Genomic DNA, 19,001 nt, shown 5'->3' with positions numbered 1-19,001 from the left:
AGGTACCCCTCCATGCCGTGGAACCTAGTCAAGCTTAAACGGAGGTACCGTCCGGCTGCAAGACGTAAAAGAAAGCGCTTCGTGGGAGGCAACCCATGCATCCGAATAGAGAATAACTTGGAAACCCCTTTAAGAGACTTATTTTTATTCCTTTCTTTTTCTTTACTGCCTTTACTTTGCTTTCTTTCTCGTATTTGTTTATTTGCTTGCTCTGTTGTGACTTTCTGCTTAAAACATTGAGGACAAAGTTTGATTTAAGTGTGGGGGGGTAAACAATTTGTATTTGCATGAATTTCGTGGGATTTATTCACCTATCACTTAGAATGTTGTTTCTTGCTGTTTTAAGCGTTTTTAGAGTGTTTTATAGTGTCTTGGTATAAAACTTCGAAAATTTGATAAAAATTAAAATAAAAAAAAAAAAAAAAAAAAAAAACCTCTTCTCTTTGTTGCTATTTCGTTTCTGCCTTGTTAGGTTGTTTAGTTGTTATTGTTTGTTTGTTTATTAATTGTGTGAGTCTATGATTGTAACATTGAGAAAATGTTTGATTTATTGATAGGCACTGCTAAACAAAGAAAGATGGTGCTTCACAAAGGTTGTTTGCTTGAGGCCCCACTACGTGGCTTTACTCTTGAAGCGGAAGGCGTAGGAACAGAAGGCATCGGAGCGGAAGGCGTAGGAGCAGAAGGCATCGGAGCAGGAGGCATCGAAGATAGAGCATTCCAGGCCTCAATACTTGGCCAAGCGCTGGATGAGCCAGGAAAAAGGTGCCTCTGGAGAAAAGACGAAAACCTTTGACGGTCACTGTGAATCCGACCTTCAGACTCTTGCAGCTCATCAAGCTTCCTCTTCATGCCCGACGAATAGTTATTTGCAAGCACATGCAAACTTCTATTCTCATACTTCAGCTGCTGGATCTCCTGCTTGAGACTTTCCACCTCTGCCATCAATGATTCCACCTGACGGGAGCGGGCAAGCAGGCGTTGGCCCATGTTGGACACAGAACTCGCACACTGAACACTAAGTGCGAGGGACTCTTGAACGGCCAACTCATCGGACCGTCCTGACAGCAGCCTACTATCTTTTGGTGTGAGGAGGTTCCTAGCTACTATTGTAGCTGTTGTGGCGTCCTGCATCACAGAGTCTTCACCTGAAAGAGGACCGTTAGAAGAAAAGAAAGAAGGACGCCATACGTTACCTTGACGCGGCGCGCCCGTATCACTGCTAAGGCTCAATTCCAAGCTAAGGTTCGATGAGTTTGCCATTTTTCAAAAGTGTTCAAAGAGAAGGGATGGAGTTAAATTTCAAAGGGCCGGAGTCGATTTTCTTCAGAGTGTGTTTGTTGTGGTGATCGATAGCTCAATAAAAAAGCCAAGGCGACGCGTCCACCAATTCAAAAAGCCGGAATTTCCGGCGTAAGTTCGGCGACGCTTTCTCGGCTTTTCAGAAGGCGCGTTCAACTTTGTCAAAAGATTTCTTCTTTTCAGACAACACGTGGAGGCCATCACCGCAACTACACATCTTTAGCCGACAAGCGCAAAGTTCGGCGACGCTTTCTCTGCTTTTCTGAAGACGCGTGCAGCTTTGTCAAAAGGAGCCGCATCTGCACTACCACGTGTCGTTCAGAAAGCGAAGGGGCGCCTGCTCAGAAATCGAAGAGGTGTGTTCAGAAATCGAAGAGGTGTGTTCAGAAATCGAAGAGGCGTGTTCAGAGATCGAAGAGGCGCCACTATTTCAAAAAGCCAGATTTGCGGGATCAAAACGTTTGTCGACAAAGGTAAAAAGTACCACCACTTGATATTATCTCTATATATGTCGACCTTCGTCTTTTATGGCAGGGCAAACCTGAAGAAAAATGCCCAACTCTCCCTCACCTCTGAGGGCGTACTCCTAGCAAAGCCTTTCGAAAGACTCAATTCTTTCTTCTTCCCCAAAGATGATACCAAATGCCTGGAGTACATATGACCCAGGAGGAAACAGCACAACAAATACATGTGCTGATTCATTCACCGCTTCTTCAAAAGCAAAGGTATCTCATATCATCAAGGTCAAAAGCAAAAGTATCTCATATCATGCTCTTTCCCTGTCTTTTTCTTTGTCCTTGTTCTTACTCGCATGGCAAAGTAAAACAAGCAATCAGCCGGCACTTGGAGTCAGTCTTCCGATCTGGAGCCAACTGCCTGGAATCTATTCCTGATTGCTTACCTAGCGTTGCTCTCGAGTAGTCATCTTCAACGGTTGATACACTTCCGGAGAAGGGACCACTTCTGCAAAGGGGAGCGAGTAAGGCAAGTGAAAATGATACATTGAAGCATGTGGAGACAAACATAGGCTGAGTTATCCTCCAACCCTTTTCAATACGAATTGGAAAGATTGAACAAAGAAACAGACCAAAGGGGTAAGCTCAGACCTTCGGGGGAGACCAAATGAACCATCATGCTGCCCAGTTCAAGAAGTAGCACAAAGGAAAATCAACGATGGGCGGAAACCAGTTCGAGAGTAAGCCTGTGGAATCATCAAGATCAAGCCTCAATGCAATCAACAAAGAGAAGATGGAATTTACACTCTATAACCAGATTTGCGTCTCTAAACTCTTCTCTTTGTTAATTACATTATGCCATGTTTAGTATGTTTAAGTGCTTTTTGTGTATTTACTTATGCTTTGTGTGAATCTATGCTTAAAACATTGAGGACAATGTTTGATTTAAGTGTGGGGGGGTAACTAAGTATATTTGATGCAAATTCGTTGGATTTTATCACCTATCACTTCACATGTTGTTTCTCACTGTTTTAAAACTGTTTTAGTGTGTTTTGTCTTAAAAATTCGAAAATCCCATAAAAATTTGAAAAATTGTTTTGAAAAACCCAAAAAGAGTTGTTTTAAAGTTGTTTTTGTGTGTGTGTTTGTGTCTTAGGATACCTTCCAACACAATGATAAGGATTTGGTTTGTAATTGCATGACTGTTAAAAAGAGTTATTAACATAGAGAAAAGTTTGATTTACTCTTGGTATATGCTTGGTTATGGTTATAATGTATAACTTCACATGCAATCATAAAAGAAAATTTAGTTTTTGTAACATGCCTGAAGGAAGGAACTCAAACAAATGCTACAACCCTGAGAGACTTGAGCCTATAACGTTCTTTGGAGAGTATAATCTGTGATTTCTTGTTTTCTAAAATCGTTGCATGATCTCATTATTCTTTGCTTGGTTACTACTTAGAAGGCGTTTCATCATATAGTTCCAAATGCTAGAACTCATGCCCATTTCATTCAAAGCATGTTATTGATTTGCATAACATATATCAAGATGAAGTTGTGTAGTTGCCACCATAGCCAAATAGCCTCGCTTCCCATATTTCGTATATGTTGTAAGTTTTACCCCCGTTGAGCCATGTTAACCCATGTTCTTTGTTTACCCACTTTATCTTCACCTAACCTAGAATATGACCGTCCTTACCCTTGTTCTTAAAAGATAGTGAGCATGACTTAATTGAATTCCTTTTGAGTTACATTATGAAAGAAAATAAGTGTGGGGGAGAGAATGTTTAAGTGTTTTGTTTTGAGATTCAAAAGAAAAAAAAAAAAAAAAAAAAAAAAAAAAAAGAGAAAAGAATAAGTGATTGAAGAAAGGTTCCAAAACACCAATTCTGGGCGTAAATTGTCTAAATTCTCCCTTTTTGTTCAAAAGTTGAGTTTTCATTCAAAAGTGAATTCTAAGTTGATTAAAATGCTTTGCTCACTATTTCTTTAAGAACCTTTGTTTTCCATATCCCTTCTTTATCCACATACCCCAAGCCCCGTTACAACCCTTGACTTCTATCTTGAGTGTTGTGTATTTCAATTTGTGGAGTTTGAACTTGGTATGAGCTTATGGTGTCACTGGTTCTCGCGTCTAAGTAGTAGCATTCCATTCATGAGATCATATCTAAACTTGATTATTAACTCCAGAATTTGCGTTCTTTGTGATACATATATGTGAGTGTCGTTTTCATGTTTACATCAATCTTCTCACATATGACTAGATTAGGGTGTGTAGTTAGAAAATCTGAGTAAAAATTGAGTGCATATCTTGAACGGAATTGAGCAAATTCTCTAAGGCATGTTACTACATTCAAAACATGGTTTTAAATGCTTAATTGTGAACTAGTATATGGTGACTATGATTAAGAATGTACTTAAATGTGAAGATGACTAAAATCTGTGAGAATGATGATTTTTAACTTGTCATGTGCATTGGAAATCCCTAAGACGGTTGTTGGAAGGTTTAGGTTGTGTTTTACGTGTTTAGTGTCGTTTTGTTTATTTGTTTTTATTCTGTTTTGCTCGAGGACTAGCAAAAGCTAAGTGTGGGGGTATTTGATAGGAGCATATTCATGCGACTTAAATGGCTTGTTCTCGTGCATTTACGTTATGTTTCTCTCGTTATTTTAGTCCTTTATGCTTCTTTTGTGTGTTTTCAGGTTCTAAGGGCCTAGGGAGCAAGAAAGTGCATTTTGAGGCCATTTGGAGCATTTTTGGGCATGGATTGGATAGCTTATCCATGGAGCCAAGAGGATGGACGAATTTGAAGGCCTTGTATGCACTTGAAGACACAAAACAATGGCTCTAGCCCAATCAAACACATTATGCCATACAAACCAACCTATTTTAGGCCCATTCTATGTACTTAAACCCTAGCCCTTTAAACTAATTCATTGATCACTTATCAAACCATTCACTTATCACTCACCACATATCATTCACTTATCACTTAACATATCATTCATTTATTTCACTTCCATACTCCTCTTAATTCCACATGCATTCTCACACATGCACATCATTCACTCACATTTCCACCATTCATTCTTTATTCCTTTCCAAACATCTCACATGCATTTCCACCTTCCTACTTCATCATTTCACCACATTCTCCCTCTTTAACTCACATGCATTCATCATAATTCACAACACAAAACAACTTCATTGCCGTGGGTTCCCATTTCCTTTCCAAACATCTCACATGCATTTCTTCATTATTTCCTAACCCTACATGCATTATTTATTGCATCTTCACATGCATTCACACACACTTTACACATTCAAACCGTGAGCTCCCATTCCTATATGCCATTTTCATATTTCCACCCACTAACCTAGTCATCAACACATGCACTTCCACCTTTCATCCACAATGATTCATGATTCATTCACTTTGCATCCTTTAAATCACATACTTTTCCATCATTAATTAGCCACTTGCATCTTAAACAAACAACCATATGTTCCCTCCACTACTCCTATAAATACCCTTGCACCCATTCAATTCATATCTCATATTTCCATTCACAACACTTCACACAACACAAATACCATTCCATTGCCGTGAGTCCCATTTCATTTTCTGCATATTTTCTCTTCATTCTTCCATCTCCAACCACTCCCTACTCCATTCCACATACACCTAAAGCCCTTAAGCTCACCTTAGACCTTGTGCTACAACAACGAGGAAGAAAAGAGTGCTTAAACGTTCATACAATTCAAGTTTGAGTTGTTGGAATGTTTAGGTGTTTCTTTGATTTCAAAGTTTAAATTTAATTCTCTTTGTTTTGTACGTATGAGAAGGGAAGAGAAGAGTGCCTAAACGTTCATACAATTCGAGTTGTTGGAATGTTTAGGTGTTTCTTTGATTTCAAAGTTATGAGGAACTAAACCCCCCTTTAGCTAGGGGGTGATTCGAAACTATGTTTATATTTGCATTTTGAATTGATTACGTTTGGTTGGAATTTCATAAGTTGTGGATTCAATTCGTTTAACTGTTTGATTGATAACTTATTTATGTATGTTCATTGAGATTGCAAGCTTAATTTTCATGCATAAATATGACGCTAGAATATAAGTGAATTTCACCTAATCGTTATGAACTTATATTCACAAGTAGTAGAGGTTGCTTATAAACAATCTCGTTAAACGAATTCTTGGCATAAGTTTCATGCGTATTCCATAGTAACGAATGCCTCGTCGATGTTTATGATTTCCGTTGAACTTAATGATCTTGGTTAAATGTCTCTATCATGCGTATTCCATAGTTAGGGACTTTGATTAAGAATAATTTGGTTGTAATGCGTATTCCATTCAATCCAACGAATTTAGGGAAATCTGAAAGTTAATCTAAGCGGATCTAATTAACTTGGAGCATTGAGTTTCACAACTTATCGAAAGACCAACTGAGAATCAATTTTGTTTGCAAGTGTAACATGTGTGGAGAAGAACCCCTTGGCTATTCCATCATCCATATTTTCATCACGTTCATATTTACATTTTGCCTTTAATTATATTCTGTCTTTTTAATTTAATATCGTCCAAACACAATTCCCCCCCTCTATTTTGTTAAGTTTTAATCATTCGTATTTGTTTTATTTTTGTAACTTTAAGCTTTTGGAGTCATAAACATTTGCAAATTCGTCTAAATCAAGTTCTAGCTTCTATTTGAGTCAATTTGATTGTTTTAGACAATTTGAGTTTTTCAAAGCCATTCTGAGTCATAGTAGTCTTGTTAAGAGTATTTTAATTTAGTTTTTATGTTTTTAAGTCAATTTAGAAGGTTTTAGCAAGCCCTCCTAATCCCCGGTCTAGAACGATCCCTCACTTATCCATTCTACTACAATTGTCAAACGAGGGTTTAATTTGAGTGTCAAGTAAATCTCGCATCAATTGACCCTTGCTTGCTTACTATACTATTAACATCTTTGTGCACTTGCAAGGTTAAAGCTTAGAAACTTTAGTAATCTTTTAAGTTGCTAAAGTGGGTAACACCTTGCTGGCATGTTTGCAGCTGGTATATGATCTTACCACTTTAGCTAGATCAGAGGAATACGCCTGGAGTAATATTTTGAAAGCTATAATACATCGCACTTGCTTATCACACTTGTGCGGTACGACGATCGAGATGAGACATAGTGGGCAACATCCACGCAAATTTATACTGTTTTTACAAAAACTTCGACTTTCTTATCTCCCCTAACAGAAGGAAGACTATCTCATTGAACTGATAATTTGCAAAATGAGCGATAAAGAGATCGCTTGCAAGGGCTCTAAGAGAGCTAGTGTGAAGAAGAATCATAATTGACAAATATTCACATCCTTCTTTGAGGACCCATATTGGTACGTTAAGGCGGCGCAACTTAGCACATGGAATGCACACCCAAATGTGTAAGTACAGAGCGTCAGGTTCGTACCTAGTAACCGACTGTAACGTCGGAAATGGTTGGGTGGTAATGGGACTCAAGGCGGACTAATATAGCTACGTACAAGATTGCATAGCCCTAGGTAAAAATCGAAAAGTTGGTGCATTCCCCAAGGTGCAGGAGACCGATTAAATTGTGCTTTATGATCACTCTGCGAGGCTATTTTGGGGTGAACATAGGAATTCCATGTCCAATTATAAACCCAAAAGATATGCAACACTTATCAAAAACCTTCAATATGAACTCTCCAGCATTATCCAATCTTCCAGACTTTATGGGATAATTAGGGTGGTGAACCCTTAAAATCAGTGGGGAGGTTTAGTAGCAATGTGTGTGTGTGGAAAAACATGTGATCATTTTGTTGATACATCAACCAAAACCATATACATTTATATGGTCCGCATTTTTGGTTAGATTATTCCATATATATTCCCTTGAATCCACTGTGAAAAGAGGGCGACTTCGTATTTTTGCAATTGATGATATAGAAATCAAATTCCCTAAATGAGTAGGCTTGGCAAAATGTGCTTGTAGGCACAAGATCCTTATTTCGGTAAGGAGATTCGTCGTAGCATCATTGTTCGACCTAAGTGTAACAAATAGTTGTGCCAAGGCGAGTAAACTACTCGAATCACCTGACTCTAAATCAGCCACACGTAGCATATCCCAATCGGGGGGAAGGGGTAGCCCATTAGCCCCAAAATGAAACTGTAGGCTCATTTTTCAATGTGGTGCAAAGATATATCACTTCTATTTTTCATCAATGGTTTCATTCATGATCATTGTCATCTCGAATATCCTTAAGAATCAACGACATTCTTCTAGAACAGGGAGAATATAAGGTCTCTTAAATCGTAATTTAGTACCATTCATACAACGAGGAGCGTGCTAATGCTCGTAATAAGGTTGGATAGACTTGAAGTCGTTGCTAGAGATGTGATTTAGGTGTAAAGCTAGTGTGCATAGTATCACATTCATCCAAACAACTAACTTTCCCACATTTGTACCTAATCACGTGTTTAATTGAATTCGGCCTCATGCATACAAGAAACATGAGTCAATTAACTCATATTCAAGGACAATATCAATAATATGATCCATAACTAAAACAAACACCAAACTTGAATCAAAGAACATAGAAAATTCTGCTTTTCCATAGGTGCTTGGTGGAGAAAAATTAGTCTTACATATTGACTACGAGAATGGTACTCCTTAACGACATTGGTAAGGGCACAAACAGATGTGTAACCAATGATCTCTTGACACACCCTAACCCGGAATGTCCACCTAGACTTTGTAAAACTTTAACCGTAGCTCTAATGTCAATTCTGCGTGCGCTTACACGTTCGTATCGTTGAGTACTTCAAGAATACGCTAAAAGAATATTTCGTACATCTCACTATGCGTTGGTCAACGAAAGTCAACACCCTCAGCTCTAAGGCATTTTCAACAATTCACTCATTTAAATTTAATAAAATTGTAAAATTAGGGATGGGTTATCACATCTTTTCCATTGAGATAGAAGTAGATTATGCAAGGTTGAGGTTCGAAAATACTATCCTTTATTCTTGAAGCTTTAAGTCTAAGGTGCCAAGGATCACGCTACTGGTCCGAGTTTAGTTGTGAACTTTTGCTTCATAAAAAGGAGGTTCCTGCAAGAACACATAATACAAGGTACTAATTTAAGTGCAGTGGATTTGTGCTGCTTTAGGAACTCAAGTGTGAGCGCTTTGGGATTACGAAAGGATGTTAACGGTTCAAAGAAGAAAAATAAGTTATTGAATCGTTAATGGCCAAAAGTAGCTTCAGGCTGATAATTTTGAATTTCTTGTCAGAATAATGGACTGCTGATCACTTTTAATTAATTCAATAAATTGGGACCATGATCGTAAAAGCAAAATAATGATGTTCGAGTCATATTAACGTCTAATGGCTTGGAGCCAAGCGATAATAAAATTATAGCCTAGTATTGCTTTAACAAAAAACATCTTGAAAAATATTTGGGTATGGTTAAGAAGCGGTAGATGCCAAAAAATGGCATCGGGTCGAAAAAAACTACAGCCCAGCACGTGTGAGCTGGCTGTGTGAGGCACGGCCATGTAGCAAGCTACAGGGCTTGGGCTACGTAACACGGCTGCACAGCAGCCCAACTTAGCTGTAGGTTTACAGGCTAGGAAATGAGGCAAAGCCCAGCAACGCTAGGCTTGCTGGCTTTTGGGTAGTGGCGCGAAGGAAGCTCAGCATTCACTGGCTTCCGATTGACGTAGGACAAGCCCATTGGTTACTGGCTTCAGTTTATGGGCCAAAACAAAGAAGCCCAGAAAAGTTAGCTTCTGAGAGACAGGCCGAGTCGCAAGAAGCCCAACAAGGGTTGCTGGTTTCTCGAATGGACCCAAGGCATGAAAACCATGCATCAAGGACCTAAGCTACATGCCTGATCCAATTCGAGCAGGAAGCCTGGAGTACTGCCCTGTTGCTGACCCAATCTTCAGGCTTGGCCCGGTTTACATGGCGCGGTTGGGCTGTATGCCAGCCAGGCGCAGCTCGAGGCTGCGGCTTAGCTACAAAGAAACCTTATTAGTTTTTATTTTTTTCAAAAAATTTCTGGGGCTGGGAAAACCCTAATTGCTTTTAATTTCTTTTGAACTTTGACTCACAAATTCCACATAGCAAAATTGTGCAATGCAGGAACGTGTGTGTGTGTGTGTGTATCAGAAGGTAAATGTAAATGTAGAAGGTTCATGTATTATGGGGAATGTTTTCATGTACCTGATTGGTAGAAAACTATAAAAGCCTTTGAATTTGTAGAAGATCATTCTTAGAAAGCTGGAATTGCATCTTCAATGTGGTGTATCATGTTCAATAAAGAAAAATTATTGAATCAATAGCATGTAGATTAATTCAATAAAATAATAAAATAATCATAAAAAGAATGATTATAACGTAATAATCCCCTAATTGAAGATCAAACACTCTTTAGCACAGCTCCAAGAGCGTGCTGATAATGTGTTATATACCTAATTTATTGAACAATGCCTAATTTACTGAACGATTATAAAGGACAGAGATGGGGTTGGTCGGCGGCATAGAGAGAGAAGAGAAAGATGTGTAATTGTGAGGTGTGTATTAATTCCACCTCATTATATCTTTATTTATAGTAATAGAGAAAGTAAATTCCTTATCCCAATACAACTCTAATAGGATAATAGATAGTCTAATAGATATGATAGAATCTACTAAGGATATCTCATATATAATAAATAGTACTGCAAGGGGGCGTTTGTTGCGCCGGACTATCTCGAACTGGATTAGCTTCAAGGACTAAGCTGGACTGGCTTAGACTAGACTAAACTGGACTAACTTAGTGAAGCGTTTGGTGCAGTATTGGACTAAGAAGTTGGATAATAACAAATTCTAATATTATTTTATTTAATATATAAATTATTAATATTTTATTATGATCTTATCTTTTTCTCCATCTTTTCCTACCATTTCCGTCCCACTCTTTTCCTCTTCTCTCATCGTCCCACCCTCTCCCTCTTTTTTTCCTCTCAGACCGCTCAATTCATGTCTCTTTCTCATTCCTGGTCAAACTCCTTATTGATTCCAGTCTCTATTTCTCTGTCCTCCCTCCTTCTCTAGCTATGCGTTGTTCGAACAGAACCTCACGGCTCCAATTTTCCCGACGAGTTGCAGGTTTCCCGATGTGTTTTTTGGCCAACCCTCATTAAATTGGATGAAGTTAGCACCGCCAAAAAATTCATCACCATCCCTGGACCGAGATCTTAGCTTTGTATGCTCGAATTTGTCATGGATTTGAAGAAGCCCAAACAGGCCGAGACTTTCAGGCCATTTTCCGGCCACATTTAACCACATTTTGGACTCGATTCAAGTAAAATCGTAATCTTGTCACTCCCAGCTTCAATTTGGTATATTTTATATGTAAGTTGGTTGTGAAATGGATCTGAAAGAGAGTCGGGAAGTTAATGATTGATCTAGGTGACCGGCAATGACGAGGAGTCTGTCGAGAGTGGTCGTTGAGCATGACAAGGATGAGAAATAGAGGATAGTCTTAGCTAGTCCCATGGTTATTGGGGGGTCTCACTAAGACCACTACTACAAAATAGAGCTTTCATGACACTTATTAAAATTTTTAATGACATTTATTTATTAAAAATGTTATTAAAATAAATGGATGACGCAACTTAAAAAAAAAATCCACGGAAGGATTTAAAATTTCAGAAAGAGCGAAGATCCCGCACTCACAAGTTCCTCACGACTCATTCACTCCACTACCCAACCCCCCTTCAGCCAACTCCCAGATAGAGAATGAAAGATCAAAGCCTCATTCTCCTCTCTTTCTCTCTCGCTTTGCAGTTCCAAACTCGATTCCCTTCGCTCTTCCTTGCCTTCCTCCCGTCGCATCCTCCACTTCTGGTAATTTCTCTGCTCCGCTTTTGATTTCTCCGCTTCTCGCCTTTGTTTCTAGTGTGATTTCGGTTTTGTTCTGGTTTTTAATTTCAGTTTGGGAATGTAGGGTTTCTAGATTTTTCTAGAAGACAGTTTTCATCAACCAGATTGATTGTTTTCCTCAAATTTCCCTCAAAACCTAATTGTGTAAGGTAAGTTTGTTGGAATGGTTATGGGTTTTCTAGAAAATAATTTCTATATTAATCTGTTTTGTGAAGTTGTATTGATTAGTCTGAGTTATGTGGCTGGATAGATTTTAGTTTAGCCTTGTCATTTGCTAAAGTAGTTTCTGAACAAATTGTAGTTGAGCCATGATCATTTTTTTTATTTTTATTTTTATTTAGATTGAAGTTAGGTATATGTATTTTATATACATATATATGTGTGCGCATGGGTGTGTGTGTGTATGTGTGTGTAGAACGCTGTTTATATAAGAAAAACTCCTCATAAGCTCTGCTTCTGTTTATAGCACATCACGTGTTTGATAAAACTCCTCATAAGCTCTGCTTCTGTTTTTTTATCTTTAGCTTGCAATAGTTTATATATTGTGCAATCTCATTATATGTGTTATTCTAATATCAATCAATATAACTATTTTAGAATGGATAAATCTTGGATGTCTATGGATAGAAGATCACAAATGTATTCTGAAGGGGTTGAAAACTTTTTGAATTATGCTATGCTTCACGCTACTGATATTAACTACATACGTTGTCCGTGCCTAAAATGTGGTAACATCAAATCAAGGACGGTTAAAGAGATAAGAGAGGATCTCTTTTTCAATGGTATAGATCAAAGTTATTGTACATGGTATTGGCATGGAGAAGCTGTTCCAGATAGTAAGAATGAGAAAATGAGTAATCGGGAAGAAATAGTTGAAGATAACATTATCGGGATGGTGAAAGTAGCTTATGATCATTTTGCTTCAAATCCTGAACAATTTGAGAAGTTGTTAGAGGATGCAGAGAAACCTGTATACCCTGGTTCAAACTTCACAAAGTTATCAACCTTGGTCAGATTGTACAATATAAAAGCAAAGAATGGGTGTAGTGATAAACTATTTGCAGATTTACTAGAATTTTTAGGAGTAGTGCTCCCACAGAAGAATGAAATACCCCCCTCTGTGTATGAAGCAAAAAAAACATTGTTTTCTCCCGGAATTGAGTACGAAAAAATACATGCATGCCCCAATGATTGCATCCTATACAGGAAAGAGCATTTAGATGCAATTGCATGTCCTACATGTGGTTTTTCTAGATGGAAGGTTAACAAAAGTTCTGGGGAGCCTAGTAAGGGGGTACCTGCAAAGGTATTATGGTATTTTCCCCCTATTCCAAGATTTCAAAGAATGTTTTATAACAGCAAGACAGCAAAGAATTTGATATGGCATGCCCAAGATAGAGAAGTTGATGGTAAGTTGCGTCATCCGGCTGACTCTCCCTCATGGAAGCTTGTTGACCACATGTGGCCAGAATTTGGTGGTGACCCAAGAAATCTCAGACTAGCAATTTCAACAGATGGGATTAATCCCCATAGCGCTTTAAGCAGTAGATATAGTTGTTGGCCAGTGATTATGGTCACTTACAACCTTCCACCATGGTTATGCATGAAGCGAAAATTTATGATGTTAACATTGTTGATATCTGGCCCTAAGCAACCAGGTAATGATATCGACGTTTATATGGCACCATTTATTGATGACTTAAAAACTCTATGGGAGGTTGGTGTTGAAACTTATGATGCATACAATAAGGAGAACTTTATGTTAAAGGCTGTGTTATTATGGACTATCAATGACTTTCCTGCTTACGGTAACTTATGTGGGTGTAGTGTGAAAGGATACTCTGGATGCCCTATATGTGGTGATAGAACATCTTCTAAATGGCTAAAGTTAGGGAGAAAGGTAATCTTTACTGGTCATAGAAGATTCCTACCACAAAATCATCATTACCGACAACAAAAAAAACCATTTGATGGTACTCAAGAGTTTGGATCAGCTCCATCTCCGTTGAGCGGGGAAGAAATATTGCATGAAGTTGAAGGAATCAAAATATCATGGGGTAAGAAGAATGTAGATCTCCCATCAAAAAACAAAAACAAAGGAAATATCATGTCAAAGAATACAAAGCTTCTTGGAAAAAGGAAGGTGAGGAGTGGAATAGCGAACACAAAAGAAATAGATAAGAAGGCAAAAGAAGTAGACAAAAAGGCTGATGTTCAAACTCGCTGGAAAAAGAAGTCAATTTTCTTTGATTTACTATATTGGAAGTCACTGCATGTTCGACATTGTTTAGATGTTATGCACATTGAGAAAAATGTTTGTGAGAGTATCTATGGTACATTACTTAACATTCCTGGAAAAACAAAGGATGGTGTGGCAGCTCGGAATGATCTAATTGCTTTAGGTCTACGTACAGATTTGGCACCAGAACATGGAAATAACAAAACATTTCTTCCCCCAGCACCTTATACTTTATCTAAGGCTGAGAAGATTTCAGTTTGCAAAGCATTGTCCGAACTTAAGGTCCCATCAGGATATTCTTCAAATTTTAGAAACCTTGTGTCAATGGAGGAGCTAAAACTGTTTAATCTTAAATCTCATGATTGTCATATACTTATGCAGCAACTACTTCCCGTGGCACTTCGTGCAGTACTGCCAAAGCATGTAAGATATGCTATCACCAGATTTTGTCTATTCTTTAGCCACTTATGCAGCAAAACAGTGGATGTTTTAAGGTTAGATGAAATACAAAGTGAGTTGGTGATTACTTTGTGCTTGCTTGAAAAGATTTTTCCACCTTCCTTTTTTGATATAATGGTCCATCTCACAGTGCACTTGGTTAGGGAAGTTCGCTTATGTGGACCGGTTTATTTTCGTTGGATGTACCCTTTTGAAAGGTACATGAAAATATTAAAGGGTTATGTGAGAAATACATATCGTCCAGAGGGTTGTATGGTTGAATGTTATATTGCAGAAGAAGCTATAGAGGTTTGTAGCGAGTATTTATCAGGGGTAGACCCAATTGGAATTCCATTGAAGATTCGTTCACATCATAAAGATGTTGGCTATCCATTATCGGCTGGAAAATTTTTGAAGGCGGATAAAAAGCATTGGCAGCAAGCACATCACTATGTTTTGGATAACACACCTGAAATGGAACCTTATATCAAGTAAGTTTAACCATTCATACTCATTTATATAGTTTAACTCATTGTTTTTTCATTTACTTACAACATTTCCTATCCTTTTGACCAACTCAATGTTACCTAATTAAAAAAACTATCAGGGAGCATAAGAAATCCTTGATTAAGGAGCACCCCAAAAAATCAAAAAATCAAAAAATTTGAAGTGGCTTCAGGATGAACATAATCGAACTTTCATTTATTGGCTGCAAAAAAAGGTATTAAACTCGCATTGTACTTATGCACTAACATTTTTGTTTATGAAGTCAAACTAATTATGCCAACATATGCAGGTTGAGGATGAGCTTAATGTCCCTAATAATCACATATCAGAAACCTTGAGATGGATAGCACATGGCCCTCGATATGAAGTAACAAAATATTCTGGATATTCTGTTAATGGTTGTAATTTTCACACCAAGTCTCGTGATGATTCACAAGTCACTCAAAACAGTGGAGTAAGCTTAGTGGCCAATACGATGCAAATTTCAAGCGCTAAGGATAAGAATCCTATTATCTCAGATATGACTTTTTATGGGGTGATTCAAGAGATATGGGAACTTAATTATAATGCATTCATGCGTGTAGTATTTAAATGTGATTGGGTTGAAAATAAAAGTGGCATCAAATTAGAAGAGTTTGGGATCAAATTAATTGACCTCAACAAAATTGGACATAAGTCAGATAGTTTTGTTTTAGCTACTCAAGTGAAGCAGATATTTTACATTGCAGATCCAGAGGATTCAAGGTGGTCGGTTGTACTGCCTGGGCCTCAGTATGATTGGCTACATGATGATGAGCTAGGAGATACTATAATTGAACGCGAATGTCTTACTACTAAATTGCCACCCATTGAGTCATTTGATGTTCTAACTGAGGAGTCTGATGATATCTACATGCGGGATGATTGCGAAGGCATTTGGGTTGAAAATACATAGTCATATCACTCAGAGGAATATCTACTCTATTTCATATGTTATTGAATGCTATGTTGAATGCATATTTTGAAATTACATTACGACTTTATATTTTCTCCATACTTTTGGATTTATCTTGTTTAGTTGTGACTTATTGGTAAGGCTTAATTTATTTAGAGATTATTGGGCTGAGATGAAGTATGATGATAATCTTTGTGGAAATAGGAGTTGAATTCATATTGTTCTTTTTTTTTTAGTATTGACAATTGTCACTTAGGGAGTATTTGTTTATTGAAATGAACATTGGAATTGAATTGAATGAAGGTTGGTTTTATGATTTTGGAGAATGGCCAATTGCCCTATTTCTTTATTTTTCCTTACTTCCTCAACCAACTATTGGCATGACCCTATCCGTTTAAGGTTCATTCAATGAACCAAACATTACCTTTAAGGTTCTTTATATTTCTTTCTTCCTTACTAATTTGATCATTGTCTTGATTTTAAATGAATCTTGCAGAATATATTGATGAAATGACAGATTCAGAAGAAGATGACCAAGATTTTGTAACAAGGAAACCAAGAGGTGCAACTCAATTGCAAGACTTGGTGCAAGGTAGAAGTGATGGGGATCGGTTAGAGGTTGGATATAACAGTAAGGGACAACCGTGTGGACTTGCAGGAGCAAAACTAGCAAGTTCTATTGGTGTTATGGCGCGTACCACAGTTCCAATTACAATTCCAACTTGGAAAGAAGTAGAGTCATCTTATAAAAAAAAGATTTGGGACATGGTTCAGGTATATCTCCAAAAAATTAAACAAAAAAAAAAAGCTTTTACATCTGTATGACTTTGTGAAAGTAATGACCAATTTCTATTATGCATTTGTAGAAAGCCTTTATAGTACATTCAAATAGCAGAGCGGATGTTTTGAAGAGTGCTGCAAAGACATGGCGAACATTCAAGAGTAGTCTAACATGTGAGTACATATTAAAGTTCAAAGATCAACCTGAAGTCTTAAAGAAACCACCAAAGATCTATGATTTCATTCGTCAGCCAGTATAGGATGAATATGTGAGGTCGAGATTAACTGAGAAGCATATGGTACGTATATATGATTTCAAAATTAAGTACGAAGCATCCGGTACATATTATGTTTTGCAATTATTAAAGACTAATTATTGGATTGCATTTGATAGAAAAACCATGAAGAACAATCGAGGAGGCGAGCTAAGCATAAGTACCCTCATCGACTTTCTAGAAAAGGCTATGCAAGATTGGAAGAACAAATAGTAATGTCCAGTTACTTTTGTATTCATTTAATTATCATACAAATAAAAACTATCTGATATAATTTTGATACGTTCATCCAAATAGAAATCAGCTTATGGAATCACTGCTGACATTGATCGATCAGTGCTTTGGAAGCTTGGGCGTGTTGATAAAAAAGGAAACTATACGAATGAGATGGTGAAAGTACGCGCTGATAAAATAGTAAGTTTTATCTGTAAGGTTGGGAAAGATACTTAATTGATGTATTTCATACTAACGCCAACTGTTATAGGATGAAGTAACTAAGGCCGTTGAAGATGGGACTGTACCAACGTCTGGTAGTAATGACATATTGACAATTGCTTTGGAAACACCTGAATATTCGGGTCGTGTAAGAGGTGTTGGAACTATTGTCAGTCATAGAATGTACTTCAAGACTCCAAGATGCAAAACTCAATCGAGTCAACAACAAATGATGCAAACACATTTGGAGCAGCAAAGTTTACACATTGAGGAGTTAAATAAGAAGTTCAATTTGATTGCTTCTTTGTTAACTCCAGATCAGTTGAGCAAGATGCAAGAGTTGGTCCAATATAATGTGGTACAGTCCAATCATATTTCTGAGAAAGCTAGTTGCACAGCAAAGAAAGAAAAAAATGAAACATCTATTGAGAAAGTGAAACAGGGTGATTTGGTGGAAATCATGTCTAAGAAGAGAGCAAAACATGACGATGTGCCGAAATTCATGTCTAAGAAGAGAGCGAAACAAAAGGTTAACAAGAATACTAAAACCATGGATAAGATTGAAGCTAAGAAGGTATGTACTAGTCATGCAAGTTTCGTTCTTCTTAACTATAATAAGTAGCAATGTTAATTTAAGTTTACTTTTCTTAGGTCAAGCAAAAGGATATGCAGGAAATATTTGATTTGAACATCATGGAAAAGACGGACAAAATTGCAAATTCAAACGAAAAAGAAAGTGATATCAAGAACCATTTCAAGGTACATAGTCATTGTAGTATTTGTTCTTTTTGGCTATTTTAAGTAGCGATTATTAATTAATTTAATTTTCCAAGGTAAAGCAAAGTGACCAAGAGAACATATATGATGTGAACATCAACGATAAGACAAACAAAATTACAAATTCCATGGAAAAAATATCTGATATCAAGAAGGTACATGCCCTTTACAATTCCTATTTATGCTATAATCCCGACAATAGTTGATTAATGAAATATTTTTTTTTAAGGTACAACAGTGCAAGCTCGCTATAGACACTGCTAAGAACATTGTTGCATATGGATCAGTCATCCCATTAGACGGGCCAATACATGGAATTCCACTTGGGCCTAAGAACCTACGTGTTTCTATTGATTTAGCAATTAAAGAAGATGCTCTTCTTCCAATACCTAGTTGTGAAGCTGTGAATATCAAACAAGCAATTGGGAGTCACGTAGCTTGGCCACGACATCTTGTCATGATAAATGATGAGGTACTCCTATGTGATTTTCTTATGAATATGTGGAAAAAATTATAGTACTAATATGTCTCATTTCACCATATTTATCTATCTATGCAAAGTTGAGAACGAATCCACCCCTCAGGCAAAGATCCCAAAAACAACCTTTGGCTTTGCGTTCACTTATGCTCATAGCTCAAAACATGCATAAGGATGTTACTGTACCTATCATTATGGAATCTGACCTATTCGGAAATGAGCACACAACATTTATTGGTGGAGATGACATCATTCAATTTTGTTCCATGGCTGAAATATCGACTGTTTGCATTTCAATTTACATCAGGTTTGACATAATCTTAAATTTATATACAATACAGTCTATTGCATGCACCCACATTGGGTAATGATAAGATACTAATTGCTACATTTGTTGTAGGCAACTTTGGTCAACGTTGAAGAAGAACAATCTTGATGG

The 19,001-nt window shown here is 37.4% G+C and overlaps 3 protein-coding genes and 1 long non-coding RNA gene across 4 annotated transcripts; all 4 read left to right on the top strand.

Annotated features, from left to right (window-relative positions):
- The first annotated feature begins 12,297 nt into the window (after positions 1-12,297).
- Positions 12,298-14,871, top strand: LOC148691261 (uncharacterized). Its single transcript, XM_088683969.1, has one exon. It carries the CDS (start codon positions 12,298-12,300, stop codon positions 14,869-14,871), a length of 2,574 nt encoding a protein of 857 aa, XP_088540095.1.
- A 301-nt stretch (positions 14,872-15,172) lies between these two features.
- LOC148691260 (uncharacterized) lies at positions 15,173-15,817 on the top strand. The gene has a single exon (XM_088683968.1). It carries the CDS (start codon positions 15,359-15,361, stop codon positions 15,815-15,817), a length of 459 nt encoding a protein of 152 aa, XP_088540094.1. The 5' UTR covers positions 15,173-15,358.
- Positions 15,818-16,327: 510 nt separating this feature from the next.
- On the top strand, positions 16,328-18,998 carry LOC148691258 (uncharacterized). Its single transcript, XM_088683967.1, has 7 exons — positions 16,328-16,591; positions 16,684-16,851; positions 16,992-17,084; positions 17,170-17,268; positions 17,357-17,758; positions 18,314-18,556; positions 18,963-18,998. Exons 1-7 carry the CDS (start codon positions 16,328-16,330, stop codon positions 18,996-18,998), a joined length of 1,305 nt encoding a protein of 434 aa, XP_088540093.1.
- On the top strand, positions 17,784-18,228 carry LOC148691259 (uncharacterized). Its single transcript, XR_015955481.1, has 3 exons — positions 17,784-17,881; positions 17,959-18,066; positions 18,141-18,228. It is a non-coding gene; the product is annotated as an uncharacterized LOC148691259 (long non-coding RNA).
- Positions 18,999-19,001: the final 3 nt, after the last annotated feature.

The sequence above is a fragment of the Pyrus communis genome, chromosome 14, assembly GCF_041283825.1.
Source record: "Pyrus communis isolate YQ-2024b chromosome 14, ASM4128382v1, whole genome shotgun sequence".
NCBI lineage: Eukaryota > Viridiplantae > Streptophyta > Magnoliopsida > Rosales > Rosaceae > Pyrus > Pyrus communis.
Note: the sequence above shows the minus strand (reverse complement) of the source record. Positions and strands in the feature narration are given on the sequence as shown.